The 24314-nt window shown below is 39.8% G+C and overlaps 1 protein-coding gene across 3 annotated transcripts; it reads right to left on the bottom strand.

Moving 5' to 3' along the window:
- SSMEM1 (serine rich single-pass membrane protein 1) lies at positions 1–24305 on the bottom strand. Of its 3 annotated transcripts, none has more exons than XM_029232949.1 (3): positions 24278–24305; positions 16877–16931; positions 14411–15278 (listed from the first exon to the last, which is right to left on the bottom strand). In XM_029232949.1, the coding sequence occupies exons 2-3, from the start codon at positions 16929–16931 to the stop codon at positions 14824–14826; spliced, it is 510 nt and encodes a 169-aa protein (XP_029088782.1). In that variant the 5' UTR covers positions 24278–24305; the 3' UTR covers positions 14411–14823. The 3 variants fall into 3 exon arrangements, 2 of the variants coding, with proteins under 2 accessions (XP_029088782.1, XP_029088781.1); XM_029232948.1 differs by lacking the exon at positions 24278–24305 and adding an exon at positions 21388–21585; XR_003795099.1 differs by lacking the exons at positions 14411–15278; positions 24278–24305 and adding an exon at positions 1–279 and having other exon boundaries at positions 16877–16934.
- Between the last annotated feature and the right edge of the window lie 9 nt (positions 24306–24314).

Raw genomic sequence — 24314 nt, 5'->3', positions numbered from 1 at the left:
CATATGTATATACCCATGAAACCATCACCACAATCCACATCATGAACCTATCCATCAACCGCAATAAAATCTGTTTTTGAGACTCACTGAGAAATCTCCAGATGGAAAGAAACCACTGAAGACCCCTTGCTTTGCAGATGAGGAAATGAGGCCCCAAAAGGGGAAGTGACTTACACAAATCCCCAGGAGTGATCAGGGGTAGAGCAGGCATCCTCAGACCCTGGGTCACTGCTCCAACACTCTTGGCTGTCCAGTCATCCAAGGTATTTCCACTCAGTTCTAGGAAAAGACCATTTTAGACCAAACACCTCTTTATCAACCTATCCCTGGGGAATCTGTAATTCAGAAAGAAAAAGATGGTAGCTGTCTTTAGAAAAGTGCTCTTGGGACTTCCCTGGTGGCGCAGTGGTTAAGAATCCGCCTGCCAATGCAGGGGACACAGGTTCAAGCCCTGGTCCGGGAAGATCCTACATGCTGAGGAGCAACTAAGCCCATGCATCACAGCTACTGAGCCTGTGCTCTAGAGCCCACGAGCCACAACTACTGAGGCCGTGTGCCACAACTACTAAGCCCACGTGCCACAACTACTGAAGCCCACGCGCCTAGAGCCCATGGTCCATGACAAGAGAAGCCACTGCAATGAGAAGCCCACGCACGGCAACAAAGAGTAGCCCCTGCTTGCTGCAACTAAAGAAAGCCCACCCACAGCAATGTAGACCCAACACAGCCATAAATAAATAAATAATTTTTTTAATGATGTATAAGAATACTAAGAATATGATGTTTACAGAATATTAAGGTGGTTTTTTTTTAGAATCCACTTACAAAACAAAACATGCATTCAAAATAATGACTATATAGGAAGGAAATACACCAAAAATTTAAACAAGTGATTTGGCTATACACTTCTGTGTGGTTAACAGTAACTTTAATTTTCTTCAATTTGCTTATAATTTACATAAAAATAAAGAAAGAAAAGACCAAACCTCCCTCTAAGGTGGGATGGGAAACCACAGGTCCTGGCATCTTTCCTTATACCTTGGTCCCAACTGGGTTTGGCATCCTTCCTGATGCTGTGCTTTGTAGCCTTGGCTTTCCTTTTGGTCTGTGAGTTCCTGATTTGGGTTCACCTTAATACTTCATTTTCCCACCTACCCATACCTCGGGGCTCCTCAAAGCTCAAGACCCTGGTGGTTCTCTGCTGCCCTCACCTGCCACCAGCAATCACCGTGTTAATCCAGTGGGACCCAGTTTACACTGGGCCCTGGCCTTCTTCCAAAGACAGCCTCTATGCTTGCTTAGGTCTAAAAGTCCATTACACAAATTCTTGTTTCTATTAAGTCAGTTGGGAAGAACAAATAGAATTCATAGATCATTTGCTGTTTGCAACACCAAGCTCAAAAAAACTCCAGTACAATAACTATTTGTCCTTCCTCAGCTGGAAGATAACCACCCAACACCATATTGTGAAGATCTGTCTTCTCATCCTTCTCTGTCTGCATCAGGTTCCCATTTATGATCACCCCAGCCCAGCTTCCATGAATGGATCCCTCATTTATGGAATACCTACTATGTGACAGGCACTGTTAAGTTGTAGGACTCCAAAGATGAATAAGATTTTATCAGTCAAGAGCTCAATGTCTAGACTAGCACTGTCCAACAGAACTTTCTGCAGTGATGGAAATGTTCTATATCTGCACTGTTTCAAGAATGTAGCCACCAGCCACATGTGGCTATTGACCACTTGAAATATGACTAGTGTGACTGGGGAATTGAATTTTTTAAATTAATTTTAACTCAAATTTAAAAACTGAAGCAGTGTAAAATATTCTTCCTTTAAAAACAATGTAATGTTTTGGTAGGACATTTTAACTGTTGAAATTTAGCATCCAAATTGAGATATACTGCAAGTATAAAAATACACACCAGATTTCAAAGACTTAGTATGAAAATTAGAATGTAAAACATGTCATTAATAATTTTTATATTCATTACACGTCAAAATGATAGTATTTTAGATATATTGGGTTAATAAATTATATTATTAAAATTAATTGCACCTGTTTCCTTTTACTTTTTTAAATGTAGTTATTAGATAATTTAAAATGACACATGTGGCTTGCATTAAATTTCTATTGGATAGCACTGATCTAGAGAAAAAAAAAGTGATATCTAAATAAATAGTCTTCAACTAAAATACATTATACATTCCTGGAAATGTATACAAAAGTCTAATGCATAAAAGTTAAACAATAGATTTACCTGATATAACAGGGTGGGGTAGTTAATTCTTAAGAGCTAAAATATATTATAAAATTCCTAATTTCAATATGCATTAAATAATAGTCCTTTATTCCAATTGCAAAAATAATTCATGTTGCTCATTAAGAATTGACACATTACAGAAATAACTCAGAAAGTTAAGGTATCCCTAGAGATAATTAACAGTTTGAGCTATATAAAAACATACTGTTATTATTGGTTACTTTTGTAAGTGTGAGATGATACTATATTTGGGCGAGAGCTAAATTATATTCCATGATATGGATATATTATAATTTATTTAACCAATCCCTTGTATATGACATCCAATTTTTCACTATTTCAAAGCATATTATAAGGAACACTCCTATACTGCCTTTGTATACTTTTTACATATTTTTCTGCTTCTAAAATAATATTCTCATAGTAAAAACATTCAAATATTGCTGAAAATTATAGCAAAAATATGACTACCTCTCATGTTGCCCCCTGCCCTGTCCCAATCTGTATCTCTGATGATTATTACCAGTTGGGTATATACATCTTATCAGAAATTTTTTTTCTGTGTATATATTAATCAGCTTATTTTTTTCTTTTCCAAAATTTTAGACAGACTATACATACTGTCGAACTTACTTTTTAACTTAAACATATATTTAGTAAGCAACAAGGATATACTGTATAGCACAGGCAATTATACCCATTATGTTGTAATAACTTATAATGGAGTATAATCTGCAAAAATACTGAATCACTATGCTGTACATATGAAACAAACACAATATTGTAAATCAACTATACTTCAATTAAAAAATGAGAAAAAAACACATAAATTTGCACACACACAAAGGCGAAATCATTATTTTTCTCAACTCATAAGGAATATCAAGGGTTGAAACCTCAGAGCGCAGGCTTTATAAGTCCCTGGGCTTAGTGTCCAATCTAGCCTCAGACATAAGTTCTAAAGGTTTCACTAAAACAAATACTTGCTACATTTACTTTTCCACACTTATTCCTATCATATGTGGAGAAGACCAGGCTCAGGGGAGATGCCATATATGCTCAAACAAAACATGCAGTGTTGGGGGCTATTTCCCCTGAGAAAATCCAAATCCAAAAAGATGTGTTTTTAATTTTTTGGCTAAGCTCTCATCTATATTCTCTTGATGAAATTGTCAAACGATGGTAATAGGTATGTAATTTTTAAAGCTGTAGAATTTAGCGGTTGCTTCATTTGTATATAAAGTTTACAGAATCAAAAATTTTAAAAAGATGACACTGACATTACTTGCAATTAGAAATTTCCTTTCAAGATCTTCATCAAGATTTTTTTTTAAATGTCAAGAAACTTTTTTTCAAAGAATAAAAAACCTCCTGATTTGCTAAAAAAAATTATTACTTGGGCAAAGGGGGCCAAAAGGTAAAAAGAAAAAAACTATAGTTGATGTAAAAGAGACAGAAATTTTGAATCATATTCAAAATTTAATGAATTAAGTAAGTAAAAGAGTGGATTGCTGGGGCAGAGGGTAACTCTTATGTTTAACTTTTTTAGGATCTGCTAAATTGTTTTCCCAAGTGAGTGCCAAACGTTTTTATAGGCGTTTTGGAAAACACAGAAGTGAAGATAACCCCTCATTCCAAAGAGCTTACAATTTACAGTAGATGGAGAGATGCAATTAACATGTATACATTAAAAGTATAATTATAATATAGCTTATAATTCAGAGCCAAACCATGCAACTCTAAATTAAAAGTGGATCTACACACAGTCATACATTTTTAGAGCTGGAAAGGAAAAGAAACATATATACATTCTATATATATATATAATTTGGACACCTTTCCGTGTCTGTACATATACTTAGGTTACCAATAAATGCTCATTGATAAGAAACTCATTCAACAAATTATGATAGAGCTATACAATGGAATACTATGCAACCATTAAAAAGATATGATATAGGTCTTTATGAACTTACATTGAATGATGTCAAAGTATATTTATAAGCAAAAAAGGCAAGTTGTTGAATAGTGTATATTAATTTTTTTTTTTTTGGCCGCACCGCATGGCATGTGGGATCTTAGTTCCCCGACCAGGGATCAAACCCTCGCCCCCTGCATTGGAAACCTAGAGTCTTAACCAATGGACCACCAGGGAAGTCCCAATGTTCCCCCTATCTTTGGTTGGTGTGGATTTGTTCTGTTTAACCAGTTGACAATTAGAAGACACTAGGATTTTTCTAATTTTTCATCATTTGAAACAATATAAATACTAGGTAAATCTTTGTGTATATCCATGATGATCTCCTTAGAATAAATTCCTAGAAGTAGAATAGTAGGTGAGAGGTTCATATTTGTAAGTTTTTGGATTTGAATTGCTAAATCCTTCTCTTGAAGGTTCTAACAGTGTACACTCTTCCACTAGTGCCCAGGCTTCTGGATTTTATTTGTACTGTGCTTGGAAAAGTCTTCCCTACTTGAGATTAGGATACTTTCTACTAGTGCATTTTTCTAGTACTTTTATGGTTTCCTTGTTTTATCTTTCAATTTTGTTCCATCTGGAATTAATTTTTATATAAGGAATTAGTTCACATCACCTTTCAGATATATTCTTCAGGAATATATTTTCCAGCATTTTATATGTGTTCTTTAATTTTGATCTTTTTTTTTCTACAAATGAGCAGAGTCAACAGGCTTAAGTCCAAATATGTAATTGATGCTAAAATGCACCCCTTCCAGCATGTCTAATGATTTCCAGCTTTGTCTCAAGTGAACTAAATCTATAAAATCTATTCTTCTTATCACTAACATCGACACATTCATTTTTCCATGTATAAATGTCAAGGACTAACTATTCAAATAGATGTACAAACACCAGTGAACAAAGATATTGATGCCATTGAAACTAAACAATACAGTCATCTGAAATGTTCATTCATGAGCTCAAGTACAAAAATCCAAGTTCTGGGGTTTAGGAGTGTCAATGCATAATGTCCAAAAATCCAGTTTTTGAACATCAAACCTAAGAGAGGAAAGATTGGGCGTTCATGATAGCAACATATGATGGGCTACAACAGGGGTCTCAACTGTGGGAACCCAACTTTCCTGGGAGATCCACAGAAAATGTTAGAGGGGTGATCTTTGAGATTGGTCTTAAAATTGAGGAGTGGTTCAACATTTGAAGAGTCCAACATTTGAAGGTTTGGTGACTGGTGTTTCAGGCAGAGGAATCAAGTGTGGGAAGGTGGCAAGGCTTGGAAGGGGCTTCTTAAAGTCCTGATACCATCTTTCTCCACCCCTCCCAACTTCCCCTCTTCAAAAGGAGGGAAGGATATGATGCCAGACCTACTGATTATTTGACCTCATTCGCAATAAATGTATTACTCCAACCCTGCATATACATTTTATACCTTATCTTATCTTTAATTGTGTAATAAAAGGCTTTTCCCTCTTTAAAGGAACTTCAGACAAAAGCAAAGCAGGTCAGGAGATTTTACAGATGATAGCCAAATGACCTAATTTAGTCCTTTGTTGGTGTGGTGGCCTGGGGTACCAGGTAGCCTTGGCTTCTCACCCCTAGAATGCCTGTCTTCACCTGCAGAAGGTGATATTCTCCTTTTTGTCAAGGCCTGGACCCTGCCCTCACACAGGCCACCTTCTTCCCCATCTTTCCAGCTACACTCCCAGCCTCCTTCCCTTCCTCAGTCCAAGCTCCCTACCCCCCACCTAGTCCCAATACACCCAAATCACTATAATACTTTTTAAAGTTTTTTTTCAATATTTAAGAACTTAATCCTACTTCCTCTATTCCCTGAGTCCCAAGACTCTGCACATTTAAAATTAATTAAAAGATTTTAATACCGGAATTCCCAGCTTAGCAGCCATCAGTGTATATCCTTGAACCTCCCACTTAACACAGATTTTCTGAAAAGCATATTGTGTGTTGAATTCTTTTTTTGTGTGTGTGTGTGGTACGCGGGCCTCTCACTGTTGTGGCCTCTCCCGTTGCGGAGCACAGGCTCCGGACGCGCAGGCTCAGAGGCCATGGCTCATGGGCCCAGCCGCTCCGCGGCATGTGGGATCTTCCCGGACCGGGGCACGAACCCATGTCCCCTGCATCGGCAGGCGGACTCTCAACCACTGCGCCACCGGGGAAGCCCTGTGTGTTGTGTTCTTTAGGCAGTGCTGGAGCTGTCACAGACCAGCTCACCAGAGCCACTATGCTCATTTCTTCCCAACTCAATGTTCAGTGATGTCACTTTGTTAATGTGAAATAAGCAACAGTGGGAGTATTTATATCACAGAAATCAGCAAGTGCTACAAAATCAGGGCTTTTAACAATCAGAGCCGATTGTTAAACATTTACCAGCACACCACTGTTTTAAGGATTCTTTTGGTTTCCAGTAATAGAAATTCACTTGAGTTAGCATAAGCAAAAAGGGGAACTTACTATAAGAGCCAGCGAGTGAAGTGTCATGATGCCTATGAGAGGGTAAACAGATTGGCCTTAGGAATTAACTGGAACCAGAGACTTGAAAACCATCAGAACTTTCCATTGCATCTCTCTGCCCTTCTTTGCTTCATTCTTTTGTTCTTGTTACAACTTGCTTTCCCTGGTTTCCAAATCTATATGAAGGGAAACGTGAAAACCTACTCTGCTCTAAGTCCAGTCACCTCAGGAGACTGATCTCTTTCCTGGTCCCAATTCCAAATTCTCAGGAAGGAACTTTGATTGGAAGAAAGTCCTACTGAAATCAATGACTGGACAGGGTGAAGGGATGGAAACAGGCGGGATCACACTGTAACAACATGCATGAGAATCAGGGAAAAAAAGAGGCTCCTAGAAAAGAAAAGAGATGAGGCAGTCAACCCAAAAAGTCCACGACATTTATAAAGACCTTTTCTCAGCTATTAACAGCTCTCACCATCACCACCACAGGCTCCATCAAAGGAGTACATGTACTTACTTAGTATTTATTTAACGTCTGAGCACCTTATAATAGGCAAAAGGAGCTGCTCTAGAAATTATAGAGGATAAAAGATGATTAAGACTCCATAACGGCTGCAAGTAAAAGAAAAGCCAACTTAAAATGATTAATAAGGGAAATTTTCTTGCCTAACAAAAAGTCCAAAAGTAGGATGATTCCAGAATTTCTTAATTTAGCAGCTCAGGACCCAGACTTTTCCATATTTTCACTTTGATATGTTTAGACTAATGTTCTATGGACACAGGTACCTGTCACAGTTGAAGTCATCAATATCACCCGCCAAATGAAAAGGGACAATTTCGTCCCAGTGCAGGTCTTTTTTAAGACTGAAGAGACTTTTCTCAGAATGCCCCCACCAGCAAACTTCCCTTTCCAGAATTAGATCACATGCCCATGCATGAACCACTCACTGACAAGGGGAATGGCACCACCCTGGTTGCCTTAGACTGACTGGGACCTAATTCCTATAAGGGAAGGAGAACAGTGGAACAAAATGGGGAGCTGGAACAGAAGGAAAACAATTGATGGAGGCTACCACAGACGCTTGCTGCATCTGAAGGGGTGCAATCAAAGAAAAGAGACAAAAAGACTCTGGCCCTAAGTTGCATTTCTCCAAGCGCTTTTGTCTCATTCAACTCTCTGACCTGCCACGTCACTTTTACTAACCCTGGCTGCAGACCCTTCCACTGGGACCTGGTTTTTATCTCCCTGCTTCCCTCTTTTGGTTTACACTAATTAGTAGCAGAGTTGGCTCCCTGCCTGATGTTCTCACTGCTAAAGCAAGATTTTGAACACATGAAACTTCATAGTGACAGAGAGCCCTAATAAACAAAGACAATTATAGACTACAGGCCCCTGTAATCAGGCAGCTTGAGGGTCTGCCTGTGAAAGAGGCCAAGCTCAGAAGATAAAAGATAAGAACTAGAAAACAGTACTGTCTGGGATTATAACATTTTTGTTTTTGTTTTTAAGTATTTCATGCACTTCCTTTTGTTCACTGAGTAGAGATCTGCAGTGAGAAATGTTATGCAAAAAAGGACAAGTATAATTTTTTTTTTGGAATATGTCTTTTTTTTGCCAGCTTCTCTGGGCCTCTCTAATAACTTCCAGTCTCATACAAAAAAGTTCGGTTTTCTATTTCCATCTGTAGCTTTGTGAAATTTAAAGTGCAACTCTTCTTTACAGTAAAAAGTGCCTATAAATGTACACTTCAGTTGGTATTAGATACTAAAAAAAAGAGGAGGGACATTTTCTCCCTTCTGTCTCCTTCACTACCCCTGCATGTTTGTGCCTGATTTGTATTTCCTCTTACCCTCCAATGCACCTCTGTGGCCATATGTTCCTGACAGATAGAGAATATCCAGGTGGCCTGGTACTTGGAAACTTGTCAGATGTTATTCAAAGCAATAAAGAACACATCATAGAAGTCTTTGGTATATTGTTACAGGGAAACCCTGTTTAGAATTCACTAATTGGGAATTTGTGATAATTTGAGGAAGGGCTGGCTGAAGTTAACCTTTGTACTATCTATGGAAAAAAAAAAAGAATTCACTGCAGTTCTGAATAGTGTAAACAAGATTGGAAAGGGAATAATTATCTACTTAAAAGAACCAGTTGTTTTGAAAAGCTTTAGAAGTATCCTTTTACATACAAACAGGGTAATTATGATTTAAACAAAGGCTGGCCTGTTTCTAAGGCTTCTTTGAAATGTCAATTACAAATTACTCTTGTTTATTCACCAAGGCAAAACCCACCCCTGTGTACCAGGCAACAGTTGGTTAGCTTGCTTTCACTTACTCTATTTGAAAATAATAAATCTAAAGTTCTTCTAAAGTTGTATAATTTAATTCAAGCTTTTCACAAATCTAGACAGTTGGTCCATCCTTTAGTCTCTGAGTGACGATTTACTAATTACTAGCATACAACAATCACGAATGCATAGAGTGACACCTGCCTTCACTAACGTGGTGGAATAGCTGGCGAATACAGAAAATCGACAAAGAAAACTCCTCCAGAGCGGTGGCTCCTATTTTCTATCCTACCGTAGTAAGAAACACATTTTGCATTGATTGCAACTCAGTACACACACACTAAAACAAAGACAATACTTACCTTTATTATGTGCGACACTGTTATTTTCTATTCATTTGTTACTAAATGCTAGTCACTACCCACTAAATTGATTGCACAGTCTATTAATGGGTCACTCTTTTGAAAACACTACCCTGGAATCTGTTGGGAGATAGTATTCTTTTGTGAGAGAAAGGGATGGTGGTGGTGTCACCAGCAAAGCCCATTAAAAATTCCCAGGAAATAAAAATAGAATCTGGGTAATAAAGTCTAACCTTTTTTTTTCTTTTCCTTTGTGCTTCGCCTAGTTTCAGTTGCTCATAGCGTACTGCGCTCAGAGGCCTCGCACACGGCACTGCAGCCCAGAGCTGCTAGTGCAAAATGGCCGCTTGGACACCTCAGCTCGGTGGGCCGTGTGCAGAAGCTCTGCGCACGACACTGCAATTCAAGATGGCGGCGGCGGCAGGCCGTGTGCAGAGGCACTGCGCCCAGCCCTGCAATCTGGAGCCTTGAGCAGAGCAGCTGTGCCCGCCCTGCAAGATCTCTCCCTCCCTCCCTGCTGACAAGATCCCTATACAGCAGCCCTGCCCAGAGCCTGTTGGGAAGAGTGTGGACTCTAGAGCGAGAGGTCACACCTCCCCATTCTTTGATCAAAGAATAAAGCTTTCCTTTCCTTTTGAACCAAACTCAGTCTCATTCTGTTGGCTCCAATGACACCAGGCAGGAGGACCCTTTTGGGGGCCCTAGGCAGGAGGGTCAGTAACAGTGGAAGGAGCTGTAGCTATGTGGTTTTCTTGATGGTGTCCTCCCCCAATTCTCTCAAAACTTTGGCCATCAACCTCACTGCTCTAGTCACTACTGCCTCCTATTCCTCAACATTCAGTACAAAGCTCATTCTTACCTTCACCAACCCTTTCAGCTAAGTTTCCATTTCCCTTCTTTTTTCAAAAGCCCACCCTGAGTTTCTGCCTGATCTGATAGTTGTCCAGCCTTACTCACTGCAAATGAGGTAAGATGATGCTATAAGGCCTCTCCACTGAACAGTGTCAGCCCTCCCCTGCTTTACTTAACTGCTCCCATCTCTGCTCAGCTTCTGACCCTTGGCTCCATTCTCCATGAACAGTCCTTCTCTAGCCTCTGGACTCGGTTTGGTATTTGGGGTCTGGTCTCTCAAGTTCTTATCTAATCACTGTTCATTAAGAACATGGATAATGTGTTATCACGGTAAAAACAAAATCTTTGTGATCAGACAAAACCCAAGACCCAACTCCCCAACTCACCAGCTCTATGACCTTGGGTATATCATTTAATTTCCCTGAGCCTCGGTTTCATCATCCATAAAATTGGATGCAAGCTTGTGAAGGGTAAATTAATCCTTATAAAATGCTTACTTTGGTGTCTGGCATATAGCAAGCACTCTCTAAATGTCATCTATTATCAGTATTATTATTGTTGCTGTTATTGCTACTGGCTTGCCTCTCCTTCCACCAAAACCACACCACCCAATCTTGGAGGGCAGAGGTTCAGAGTTTGAGACTATCTACCGTGTAGCTATAGTTTCCAGTTCCCCTATTCCCCAACCCCTCTCCAAACACCTATGTGTATACTCTCATTTTTTGCCACATCCATCTCAGTTAAAAACTTCCCTGGGCTTCCCTGGTGGTGCAGTGGTTAAGAATCCACCTGCCAACGCAGGGGACACAGGTTCGAGCCCTGGTCAAGGAAGCTCCCACATGCCGCAGAGCAACTAAGCCCGTGTGCCACAACTACTGAGCCTGCGCTCTAGAGCCCATGAGCCACAACTACTGAGGCCCGTGTGCCTAGAGCCCATGCTCTGCAACAAGAGAAGCCACTGCAATGAGACACCCGCACACCACAACACAGAGTAGCCCCCACTTGCCGCAACTAGACAAAGCCCATGCAGCAATGAAGACCCAACACAGCCAAAAATAAATAAATTAAATAAATTTTAAAGAGAAAAGAATATATTGTTTAAAAAAAAAAAAAACTTCCCTGCATCCCATAGTTCCCACCCTCACAGTTCCTGACAAGAGTTGTGAGGCTTGATGTAGGTGGACATTGCTACACAGGTCAGTTCTGACCATTTAGTTGCATGGATGGACCACAGATAGGAAGCAAGCCCAAGAATTCCATGCCTCCCCACAAGCAAGCTACCCAAACAGGTTACAACCTTCTACCATAAAAACCACAGGTGCCCAAGTTTTTCCCATTCAGCAAGGACAGACTGAAGAAGGGACTGTTATGAAGCCCAGGGGCCCCACCTTGACAGCTCACACAGGCTCTGAATACAATGAACACCAAGCCACAACTGATGTTTGCAGCCCTAGTTTCACAAACTATCTTCCACTTCACGTGTTCTGTACCTTGCTCATTCATTCAGTTCCAATGAGCCTGGCCATGCTTTTGCTCCTCATCTTACAATGCCCTTGCCTTATTCCTCTGATTCAGTGTATTTCTTTCTTTGGCTTTGGCTGTCCTCCCAGCTGTGTTTGGTCTGTTTTTCGATTAACGTACTTACAAATTACCCTAATTAATCCCTTCATATTTATAGCCCCTAGTTTAACTCATCCATGATTCCTTCTTCCAGTGGACAGCTATCTCCCACCCCCCAACTCTGACCTGTGCTAGCCCCATAGATGAGACCATGAAAAGTAGTAGTCTTTGACATACATGACTTTTCGGATAATAGTTCATTGCTTATATTTTAGATCCACAAGCAACACATTTGGGGCATGGACCCATCATACTCTGTTATCTAGAATACAGTCATTGTCCTCCTCTTCCTGATGAGATTATATCAGCTTGGATATCACTTATGGCTGTGTGGGAGGTGGCAACTGACTTACCTTGAAATCAGGATTTTTCCATCTTCAGAGAATAATGGCTAAGATCACAGTAATTAAGAGCCCAAACTCTGAAGTCAGATGACTTGGGTCTAAATCCTGCCCCTGCAACTTACTACTATATTTTGAGTTTGTGTTTTTGGCTTTTGGTATTTGGGTTTTGTTTTGGTGCTATTTAAATAAACAAGATTAACAACCATCTTGATCATATAAAGTTAGAAGTATCAGAATCATTCACTAAATTTTAGATATTGGCCCCTGCCCTGCTTTCTCTGCCTCTGCTTTCCTCAGCTCCTCCCTTTTGCATTCATGAACCCCTCTGCATATTGATTCAACTGCATTATTTATCTGCCATGTTTTCTGGCCCTGTGCTGGGTCACAGAGATACAGATAAGTCATGGACTCTAAGGGTGGAGATATATATATATATATATATATATATATATATATACATACAAATACCTGCATTAAAATGTTAAGGGTGCTGAGATAGAGAACTTTTCAAGGTACATTGGAGCATAAGGGAGGGCACAGTGAGTTCTGCCTGAGGGGACAAAGTGGAGGAGGGTAAAATCAAGAAGTAAAGGAAGTCTTTGTGGAAAAGGTTGATGCTTGAAGTCGAAACCTGAAGTTGTCCTCTTTTCACTTGCAGCCTCAGACCTGTTCCAATCCTGAGGAAATCTGAATAAGACAGTCTCCACAAATAAGCTCAGAAATGTCACCCCATGTCCTGGATTCTAGCGGCCTAGTTCCAATGGCTGGGACTTCCACATTGCCTCCCGGGTCTCTTTGTTGCCGTTAGTTAAGGAACTTGAAATTATCAGGAGTAACTCCCAAGCCCACAGTCATAGCTCTGTAGTATTTCTCCCAATACCCCATAAAAGGCTCAGTTCTTAGTATTAAGCTGCAGTCTTTATTAGTGTAGTATCCAAATTCGTCCCTAACACTTAAACCCTTCTTTGAACTCCAGCACAGAGCCCCTGCTGCTTATCTTGTCCTTGTCAGCCCTCTTCTCTGGGATCTGGGCCTTATTTGATATCCCACCTGGGGTTCTGCCATCCTCCAGAATAGCCACCCATCTACTAGGCCTGCTTGAATTCCCCACCACTGGGGTCCCCGCCTAACTGGAAAACTCAGCCCCAACTATGTCTGGATTGCGGCTAACTTTCAGTAAAGACTCTTTCTTTGACAAATTTGAGTTAGGCTCCTCTGAGCCCTCTTCTCATCCAGATCTCATCCTTGGTGCCCATCCTGTCTTTGGCTGCCCAGTCCAGTTTTAGCAAGAATTCTGCTAAGTAAGTTTAGTGACAGTCCCCCACCCTTGATATCTGAGCACCCTTGACATCTGATCAAGTTCCACATCCTCTACCTTTGCTGTATAAGTCCTTGGTCTGCCTTTAGCAAGAATCATGCCAGGTCAATTTAGTAGAAATCCCCCTACCCTTGATGGCTCCTCTTAGTAATTTTCCATCCACTGACACCCTTACCCTGCTCCTTGGTTATAAATCCGCACTTGAACTTGCTGTATTTGGAGTTGAGCTTGATTTCTCTCCCCAGTTGCAATAGATTGGACCCCTATTACAAATAGCCTTGAATAAAGTCTTCCTTATCATTTTAACACGTCAGAATAATTTTTTGTTTAATACTTCTCATGCCCTTTGGACAATAACCACGGACAGCCCATGGCCCAGCTGTCCTTCTGGTCTACTCTAGGAATCCAGTCTCATTCCAGCTCCTCCTCACCAGCCCCAAGCTGACACATGTGCATCAATACAGCTTAGGTAGGGAATTCCCTGGCGGTCCAGTGGTTAGGACTCCATGCTCTCACTGCCGAGGGCCTGGGTTCAATCCCTGATGGGGGAACTAAGATCCCACAGCCTCGCAGCCAAAAAAAAAAAAAAATACAGCTCAGGTAGAGCCACCTGTAAATATGGATCTGGAGAATATGAGCCAATTCTATTCCAACCAACATTACCTAATTCATTCAGTCAATCAGATAATCAAAACATATGAATAAATTTAAATAGTTTCTAAACATAAATATATTTTCAAAGAGGTTCCTTATTTGTATTACAGATATAAACAAAATACATACACTCAAGGCATAAAGTATCTGTCTTGTGCTCTTTTGAATAAAAAAATCACAGTGGATACAGATCTTTGATGCTCCAATGGTGCCATAAACAAATTCACTGGTCTGTTTTTGGACAAAGAATTACCTGAAATTTTTTTTTTTTTTTTTTTTTTTTTTTCAGTACGCGGGCCTCTCACTGCCGCAGCCTCTCCCGCTGCAGAGCACAGGCTCCGGACGCGCAGGCCCAGCGGCCATGGCTCACGGGCCCAGCCGCTCCGCGGCATGTGGGATCCTCCCGGACCGGGGCATGAACCCGTGTCCCCTGCACTGGCAGGCGGACTCTCAACCACTGCGCCACCAGGGAAGCCCTATCTGAAATTTTATCTCTTGCATTCCAAGAATGTTTTTGTTGTTAGTAGAGAGACTTTATTGTAAAAGCCTCCTCACCTAGAGCTCTGGTCATTTTTTGTGTTTTATTCATCTCTTTCATTTGGCTTCAAGTAAGGTAAGGACTAGATAAAATTCAAAATTTACTGAATTTTATGTTAATACCAGGTCCAGAATTTCATTCTTGAATACCTCCCTGCATTGGGGTTGTTACTGAAGCGTTTTGAAGGAAATGGCAGGTCAGCCATTCATTGGTTCTCATGGCTTTGCAGTGGAGGCAGGGCCTTTCCCTGATTTGGCAACCTCCCATATTCCTTTGCCTCTGAGCTATTTTTCTCTTCTTAATACTGGCTGGTGATTGGTGGTGTTCACTTTCACTCTCCTTCCAAGAGGAGGCTCCCGAGTTAGATACTTCACTCTCACACTCAGTAGTATCACTGTCAGGTTGTGTCTGATTCACCCGGCTGAATTCAGAATGGTGCCTCGCTCGTCTTTGTTCAAGATATGCATTGACCAAAGCCACTTCTGAGTCAGTTACAAGAGGAAGTTGGTTCTGCTTTGGTTTTGTCATCATTTGCAAAGAATCCCTGGCACCATCTTTGTTTTGCCGCTTATAGGAAGTATCTTTGCTTGCTAACAACAATGAAACAAATCAACAAGTTAGGCACATTGCTGGTTACTATAATCTCATGTTACCTAAAAAGGAAGCCTATCGCGTGGGCTCACTCTTTGCTGCCATTTGCCATTTGCTTACCACTTTTCCCCACTCATTTGCAGGTGTTGGCAGCTGACTTCATTTTCCAGTACCATACCAAAACTCCTAAAAACCAAAAGGGTCAGATAGATGCTTGACATATTACTTTTGAAGTTTCATGGACCCTTGATATAATATCAAGGGAAAGGTCTCCAAACTTTTCCAGAGAAGGACCTTTTTACCTTTGCCTTGACGGCTTAAAGATGCAAGCGTGTATATGAATGTGATTTGGGTAGCAGAAAACTAAAAAGGATCTTCTCTTTATACACTGGTGTGCTGGAGTTGGCTCACACCAGCCAGTTCACAAGAACTGATAAACTTTCAGGAATTTTGCAAGATGGCTGTTAAACACAGTTATTGGTAAAAATTAAATTGTATAAACTTACCACTAAATCAATTTGTTACAAATAAATGTAATAAATACTCAAAACTCATCACTTCCTAAATTATTTTACTAGATTTTATTGTGAGGTTTGCTCTTGAAGCTACTATTAATGTCTGTTGTCTCTGGATATCAGAAATACTATGCAATGATATGCTACTGTGCATCTCTTCCTAACTCCTATGTTCAGTGACATCATGTTGGTAACCTGAAATTAGTTTTGGTGGGAATAAAAATCAACAAGCACTAAGAATCAGGTCTTCACTTATGGTTTTCTTGATTGTCTAGACTTAAAGTAATGGAGAACATGTTACTGACATAGATTACATTTAAAGGTGTCATGCCTATAGCTGCTATATTGTGAATAGCACCCAAAAATGAGGAAATATTCTTCCAGAGTATTCTAAAACTATTATCCAGCTCAACAAAGATGTCATACACATCATTAACAACCAAGTTCAGTTCCAACATACATCTTTCATCTTACTCCTTAACTTAAAGGAAAGTATCAATAACATGCATATTAGAACTACACTCGTTCATCTATTGCAGCTATAGGTTGGCTAAGGCTATAATCAAAGAAAGTATTTTGTGAGAATCAGTGGCCTATATGGAATTTACCATAAAGTGTATTATATGTTTTATTATTTGTAAATTGTCTGATATACATCCTTTATGTATATCATGTATGTATGTATTTAAATGATATATACACACATTTTTGGAGAGCCAGTTGTTAGACATTTATCAGCACACCACTATTTACAGGTTATTGAAAAATGTCATATATAGCTCATAGTTCTGTGGTAACACTAGCAATAAATGCGTGTGAAAGGCAAGCTGTGTGACGGGAGAATGCTGAGGAATGAAAAGACAGCTTGAACTCTACCTACCAGTAATTTATAGCCTCTAGCAGCTTTGCTGAAGTAGCTAAGCAGTCCTTCTGCACCAAAGCAAGGTGTTCATCCAGTGGGCCACCACAGGTCTGGGGAGGCTCTATAACACTCTTGGCTATTTACCTCTGTTGTTTGCTTTCCACACACAACACATATTTCTCTCATCATAGTCCAATATCAAATATGCACTGGCTCTCACCTTTACTTAGCGAACTGCTTGTCCCATTGTCTTCATTATTTTTCTTCTCAGACATCTGTTTCAGAAATATCGATTAGTAATAGTGATCTCAGTTGGTTGTTTTTCCCTCGTATTTACTTGTTAAGAAACACTATTGCCTTGGGCCCTTTGACAATGTCTAATTTTAAACAGTGCAGTTCAATAAATACTTACTGAGTTCCTATTATTGTGATCCTACTTCTGCTGCCCATTAAGAAGACCATGCTTTGATAGCAGGATCTACCAAAATGTTTTGAACCCAGCAAAATGGAACAAAGAGTGAGAGAAAATAATACTGATGAGAAGCTATTAGTTACAAAGTTTTCTTATACTCACTGATTTTATAGAGAAATATCGTTTAAATGTCATTTAAAAACAGATATGATAGTACTAGGATTAGTTTTAAATTACTTTTTTTTAAATTTTTGGCCATAATGTACAGCTTGTGGGATCTTAATTCCCCGACCAGGGATCAAACCCACGCCCCCTGCAGTGGAAGCACGGAGTCTTAACCACTGGACCGCCAGGGAAGTCCCAGTTTTAAATTACTTTTTAAAGGACATTTTATCAGGTCATGTTATGATAATTCTTTAAGATCTTTATATGAATTCATAGACTTATATCTCCTAAATCCTTCCGAAACTTTCCTCCACAATGCAACCATAATATATTACCTGTGAATATGGCAACTAGAAGAAATTGATTTCTTTGAATAGTTCTAATTTCAAATATTCTGCCCCAATATTCCATAAATATATTTGTCCCATTTTTCACGTGTCCCACTTTTTGATGCTGAAAATGGTTTTGCTAAAAGATACGCATACAAAGCAACTCTTTCAAAATATATCAAGTATGTTAGAAATACTCATAACACTTTTGGCACATAATAATTCTGGGAATCTATCACTGGGAAATAAACTCCAAACGAGAGAAAGTTTTATGTACAGAAATATTTATCCCAATGTAATTAGAGTAATATAAATACAAAATTCAAAAGTAGGCTCAGACTTCCCAGGTGGCGCAGTGGTTAAGAATCCGCCTGCCAATGCAGGGGACAAGGGTTTGATCCCTGGTCTGGGAAGATCCCACATGCTGTGGAGCAACAAAGCCTACGTGCCACAACTACTGAGCCTGTGCCCTAGAGCCCCTAAGCCACAACTACTGAGCCCACGTGCCACAACTACTGAAGCTTTCATGCCTAGAGCCTGTGCTCCACAACAAGAGAAGCCACTGCGATGAGAAGCCCACGCACCGCAACAAAGAGTAGCCCCCACTCACCACAACTAGAGAAAGCCTACACGCAGCAACGAAGACACAATGCATCCAAAAATAAATATTTAAAAAAGGAGGCAATAGTTAAATAAATTATGATGTAATCATACAATATATAGTTGTAAAAATTATAATAAAAGTATGTTCTAACATGAGGAAATAAATGTTATAATATTAAGTTAAAAATCAAGATGCAAATTTATATATGCCGTATGATCACAAGTTAGCTAAAAATATGAAAAGAAAAAAGACTAAGGGATGTATGCAAATGTTAGCAATAGTGGCTTTGAGTGTTGAAACTGATTTGTTTTCCTTCTAATTCTTCAAATTGTCTACAATTAGGGAAAAAATGAATTTATGTAGAAAGTCATACTGCCTCTGGGTTGAAAAGTACCACACTTGGTTATTCATAACTGCAATCTAAGATCTTTGGTCCACTCCTTTCTTAATACCTGATCTCCACAATGGTAGGCAAGTTTCTCTAACGAGGTACCTCTTTGCTTTTTGGGTTACTGAAATCATTCTCTGAAAGCTTTCAGGGAAATCCTCTTTTAAGATACCTGTTTTTTAAAAATGTTTTTGGGTGGCCTTATTTTAAATTTAAAATGTATAGAGATGATTATTAAAATATTAGAAGTTTATGAACCTTAAAAAGTTAACAGTAGTTGATTATTTCTATATAATCTGGAGTGGTTTTTATTTCATTTTTTCTACTTTCCTATAATGTCCACATTTTCTATAATGGGTACTTTTGTAATTCAGGGGGAAAGTGTTTTAAAACACTTATTAGGTTTATATCTTTTTCATGGAAAGCTTCCATATTTGACTTGATGTCAAATTAAAATGTAATCACAAAATCAAAAGAAAGATTTTACATCAAGCTAAGTGGAATCATATGAACTGTGGTTACCAAAAGCATTTTATTAAGTGTCTTTGTGTGTGACTCAGCTGAGTGAAAACAGTAGAAGTGCCTGCCCTGAAGTGTAGGGTAGGACAGTGGTGAGATCTGGGCTATGGCTCTGCCTTTCTTCCATTGTGATTTTACCAAGCCACTTAACACCTCCTAAGCTCAGTTTCCACAGATGCAAAAAGAAGAGCCTGGACTGGTTTTGTTTGGAAAAATTCCAGCACTAGCTGTCTGAATAGACACTAAAAATATATATAAACTAAATATAGTATATATAATCTCTGAGAGCAAAAGGGTACATGCATCTTAGATAGTGGCAAATCCAGAGGAAATCAGTGTGCTTCATGTTTGAGGATAATTATCACCACATTTCCATCACGCTTTTACCATTACTTCAAGGTTTGTAAATAAATGTTCATAATTTAGCAGAGAAAATGAAGTTCAAAGTGAAGGAAAAATTCCATCCTTTTTGACTAGCTCTCATGTGGTTCTCAGATTTCAAATCTGGGACCCTTTAGAAGAAGCAGTTGAGTGGATTATAGTTGCCATAAGGGTACAAAGTGAAAGACAAAACCTCTAAGATAATTAAGGTTTTAATCAGCACTGAATAGATATAATTCAACATTTCAACTATGCTATGAAACAAACAAATGATATGGCAGGAAACCTGGGTCTATTCTCTCTGTCATAACCACTCATGTGTCATTGGACAAGTCACTTAATTTCTTTGGGCTTTATCAATAAAAATACAAAGGATAGATACTGATATCTTACTTGCCTACAAGCAGGAGGCTGGACCATAAGCTCTCTTGAGGTCCTTGAAGCTCAGGGCTCTATGACTCCAAAAGCTGATGCAAGCAAGGGAGCAGAGAAAGAACTTAGACTTCTCAAGGGGGTCTTCATGATGAAATTGCCAAGAATCAATTTCAATTTTTTGTTAATTTTCTAAAGTAGCTTTTCTTGCCAGGCTAGACAAATTCAATGTACTTAGCTAGGGAGTCTAAGACATGTATAAGCTATCACTATTCTAAATATTCTTTTGGCAAAGTATCTATCTTAAGCATTTAGACTTTAGATGAAACTTCTTTTTAGGGGGAGGAGGTGATGAGGGGAAGAGTCTGATTATTACAATGGAATCCAGCTGGCATAGACATAACAAGCCTCCTCCTCTCCATCTAGAGCTGATAACAGCATTCAGCCTAGCTGACCATTGCCAGCCTAGTGCTCTGGCTGTAATGCTAAATGGTGGTGGTTTTATTTTTTGCGGTACGCGGGCCTCTCACTGTTGCGGCCTCTTCCGTTGCGGAGCACAGGCTCGGGACGCGCAGGCTCAGCGGCCATGGCTCACAGGCCCAGCCGCTCCACGGCATGTGGGATCTTCCCGGACCGGGGCACGAACCCGTGTCCCCTGCATCCGCAGGCAGACTCTCAACCACTGCGCCACCAGGGAAACCCAGTGATGCTTTTATTAATCATCAGCCTGGTATTAATGGTCAGCAAGGATTCCACATCAGCAATTTATAAGACCTCAGTTACTCATAATATGTGGGAGCATCACAGCCCTGATTAAGTGGGCTATCTCACTCCTTAGGATGGCATTTTTTCCCCAGTAGGTGGTCTAGAGTGGTGACTTTAGCTCTGTTTAGTTTCGTTCTGTATCTTTTTCTATGTGGAGAATGTAATGCCTCATTCTAAAAACCCAAAATCCTACAACATGTATCCTATATATATGACAACTTCTGTATCTTTGATTAGAATTACACAGCTACAAAAGGAATTTGGAGGTCATTAACCAGTAGGGAAGTTTATCCCAGTATTACTTAGCATTTGGACAAACTGAGAACAACCTAAATATCTCAAAATTGCAGATTTGTTATGGTGCAACCATAAGACAAAATTATGTAGTCGTTAAGAGTGCTGCTATGTAAATATAATTTGAGGAATGATTACAATATAATATTAAGTTTAAAAAAGCAGGTTATAAAAATATATAAAATATAATGCCAACCATCTAAGATCAAAGACAGACAGATGAAGAGAGATATACTGTGATGCAGAAAAAGAAAAAAACTAGAAGAACATACTCCAAAATGTTAACAGTGGTTATCTCTAGGAAATAGGATTACAGTAGTTTAAATTTTCTTCTTCATCCTTTTCTATATTCTTGGGTTCTCTAGAATGATACTGCATTATTTTTAAAACTAGAAGACAAACTTTTAAAAAGTAGTTTCACCAATGTAAAATAAATTTATTTTATGGAAAATCCCCTAGTATACAGTAAATATATTATTTAAAATGAAAAAGGATATCCTACCCAGACAGAAGCCCGAGAGAAGAACCAATATAATGGTTGGGAGAAGACCAATATAATGACAAAATACCAAAGCAGGAAGTTCCCTATTGTCTCACAAGAGTCACCCTTCTGGCATTCATAATCTTGATTTGGAATGGTAAAACTTGTAGGTATGGGGGGAGGATCCACCTCCCAAAATAAAGAAAAAAGGTCTCCCATGATGGCTTCTTGAACATATTCCCCTCAAAGGGATGAAGAAGACTGGGAAGTACTTCACTCCATGTGTACGACAACTTCCTTGGCAACCTATTATGACATATTCTTCAGTAACTATGACAGGAACTGACAAACATTTCTTGGATTACTAAGTTTTTGGAAGATCTGTCTAAATCACTTCTATGAAAGTTTAAGGTATATGCCCCATATCTCAATATGGTGCATTCTGCCATAATCTTTTTCTTTTTTTTGTCCTGAAACTTGTATATACAGTATTTTCTTTAAATACAGTATTTTAATGTCTTTTTTTTTTTTTTGGCTGTACCACATGGCATGCAGAACTTGCCCGACCAGGGATCGAACCCATGCCCCCTGCATTGGAAGCGCAGACCACCAGGGACCACCAGGGAAGTACTTTAATGTCTTTAAAATCTAAGTCTCTGAGGTATCCATTCATTTTTTTCAGTCTCTTTGATATATATCATATCATTGTAAATTAACATACAGGGTTCTAATGTATTATTGACTGAATTGTGTTCCCCAAAATGCCTATGTTGAAGCCCCAAGCCCCAATTTGGCTATAACTGGAGATAGGGACTTTAAAGAGGTAATTAAGGTTAAATGAAGTCATAAGGATGGGGACCTAATCCAAAATGACTCTTGTTCTTATGAGAAAAGGAAGAGACAAAAAGGCCATGTGAGGACAGAGAGAAAGGGGCCACCTGCAAGCCAAAGGACACAAGGCTCAGGAGAAACCAATCCTGCTGGCACCTTGATCTCAGATTTTCCACCTCTACAACTGTGAAAAAATTAATTTCTGTGGTTTAAGCCACACAGTCTGTGGTATTTTGCTATGGCAACACTAGCAAACTAATACATAATGCCAACAATACATCTAATTTAGGTAGTAGTCGTGTTCCTTTTTAAGCCTTGAATAAATGCACAGTAATTCATAGATTACATTAAGAGGGAAAACATAGATGTACCTGTTGTGAATTACATCAAACATGCACAATTTCTTCTTATGAAAGAGTCAGACATGGGTTGGGGAGGAAACTCGTATTCTAATTTTGACTGTACATTTGCACAATTTTCAAGTTAGTTCATCTCTATATCTAAAACTAGAGCAAAACACCATTGCTGCTAAGGCAATCTAAAAAATATAAAAACTCCACTTCAAAAAAATTGGTTAGATCTTTAAGAGCACAGCATACCTGCAGACTTTCATTAACATGCAATACCACGAGGAAACTTCATTTTCTTCTATTGGACCTTAGGAGCATTTTAGGAAAAAATTTTGGTCACTGGGACGTACAAGATTTAACAATCCGTTAGCTTATTATGACACGGCATGATGTTTTTATTAGAGGCACACTTTGCAACCCCACGAGCAAGTCTCCAGACCCTGCGCACGCATCCTGGACCATGCCGGTCTGCTTTAGGCCCTCGTCGCCTCCTCCAGGAAGCTCGCGGGGATCCAGGGCTGGGCCCGCCGCGACTCCTCGGGGCTCACTGCGCCCCACCTCACCTGCCTATCTAGAGAACCTACCGGCCTCCCCCGGGTTAAGCTCCTCCAAGTGGTGACCAGGGAAGATTTTATTTTCACATCCTCGCGCGGCTCAGCGGCACATTGTGGGCGTTTGTATTTGTTAGATAAAAGCAAACTGTAAGACAGGAATAAAGACGCAGACCTACTGGAGAACGGACTTGAGGATATGGGGAGGGGGAAGGGTGAGCTGTGACAGGGCGAGAGAGAGTCATGGACATATACACACTAATAAACGTAGTAAGGTAGATAGCTAGTGGGAAGCAGCCGCATGGCACAGGGATATCGGCTCGGTGCTTTGTGACAGCCTGGAGGGGTGGGATAGGGAGGGTGGGAGGGAGGGAGACGCAAGAGGGAAGACATATGGGAACATATGTATATGTATAGCTGATTCACTTTGTTATAAAGCAGAAACTAACACACCATTGTAAAGCAATTATACCCCAATAAAGATGTTAAAAAAAAAAGCAAACTGAACTCCCTGATGAGCCTTTTCCTCAGGATTAGAAATTCTTCCAAAGAATATGCAGGAAAAGTAAAGAGTGGGTTTTTTTTAGGAAAAAAACCCTCAAAACCACTAACAACTTTAACAAAACAATTTGGTTTTTCTTGTTACTGCTGCACCCTCGTTACACAGATATTTTCGAATTTACATCGGGTCAGAACACTTAATTTTTTTTTTTTTTTTTTTTAACACAGAGGTATGAGAAATGCTTTGTCATTGCTGATGGTGTCTGGACCCATCATCAAGTACTCTGTATCCTACACTTGGCCACCCTGCTTAATAAAATCTGCTTTAAAATGTGTCCATAGGGCTTCCCTGGTGGCGCAGTAGTTGAGAATCCGCCTGCCGATGCAGGGTACGCGGGTTCGTGCCCCGGTCCGGGAAGATACCACATGCCGCGGAGCGGCTGGGCCCGTGAGCCATGGCCGCTGAGCCTGCGCGTCCGGAGCCTGTGCTCCGCAACGGGAGAGGCCACAGCAGTGAGAGGCCCGCGTACCGAAAACAAAAAAAAAATGTGTCCATAAGCGCCCTAAGGAAGCTAAAGTTATATTAATATATAGAAATTCAGCTTCTTATAGTTATTACTTTTTACTGCGGGCTCAGAACCTGGACTAAATTTTTCCGGCTCAGCTTTCTCCCCTCACCTGAGCCGGCGCCACAAATCCAACGGCTCTTTCCCTG

Source organism: Monodon monoceros, unplaced genomic scaffold (assembly GCF_005190385.1).
Source record: "Monodon monoceros isolate NGI ecotype Baffin Bay Population unplaced genomic scaffold, NGI_Narwhal_1 Super_Scaffold_2, whole genome shotgun sequence".
Lineage (NCBI taxonomy): Eukaryota > Metazoa > Chordata > Mammalia > Artiodactyla > Monodontidae > Monodon > Monodon monoceros.
The sequence above is the reverse complement of the archived record's forward strand: the minus strand, read 5'-3'. Positions and strand labels throughout refer to the sequence as shown.

Bases quoted from the DNA above. Each gene is read 5' to 3' on its own strand.
- SSMEM1 (XM_029232948.1), bottom strand. From the start codon at position 21,585: ATGGGAGACCTTTTTTCTTTATTTTGGGAGGTGGATCCTCCCCCCATA. The intron at 16,932-21,387 runs GTAGGATATCCT...TTTCTGAAACAG, and splicing joins TCTCTCGGGCTTCTGTCTGG to ATGTCTGAGAAGAAAAATAA. The intron at 15,279-16,876 runs GTGAGAGCCAGT...CATTGTTGTTAG, and splicing joins AAGCAGTTCGCTAAGTAAAG to CAAGCAAAGATACTTCCTAT.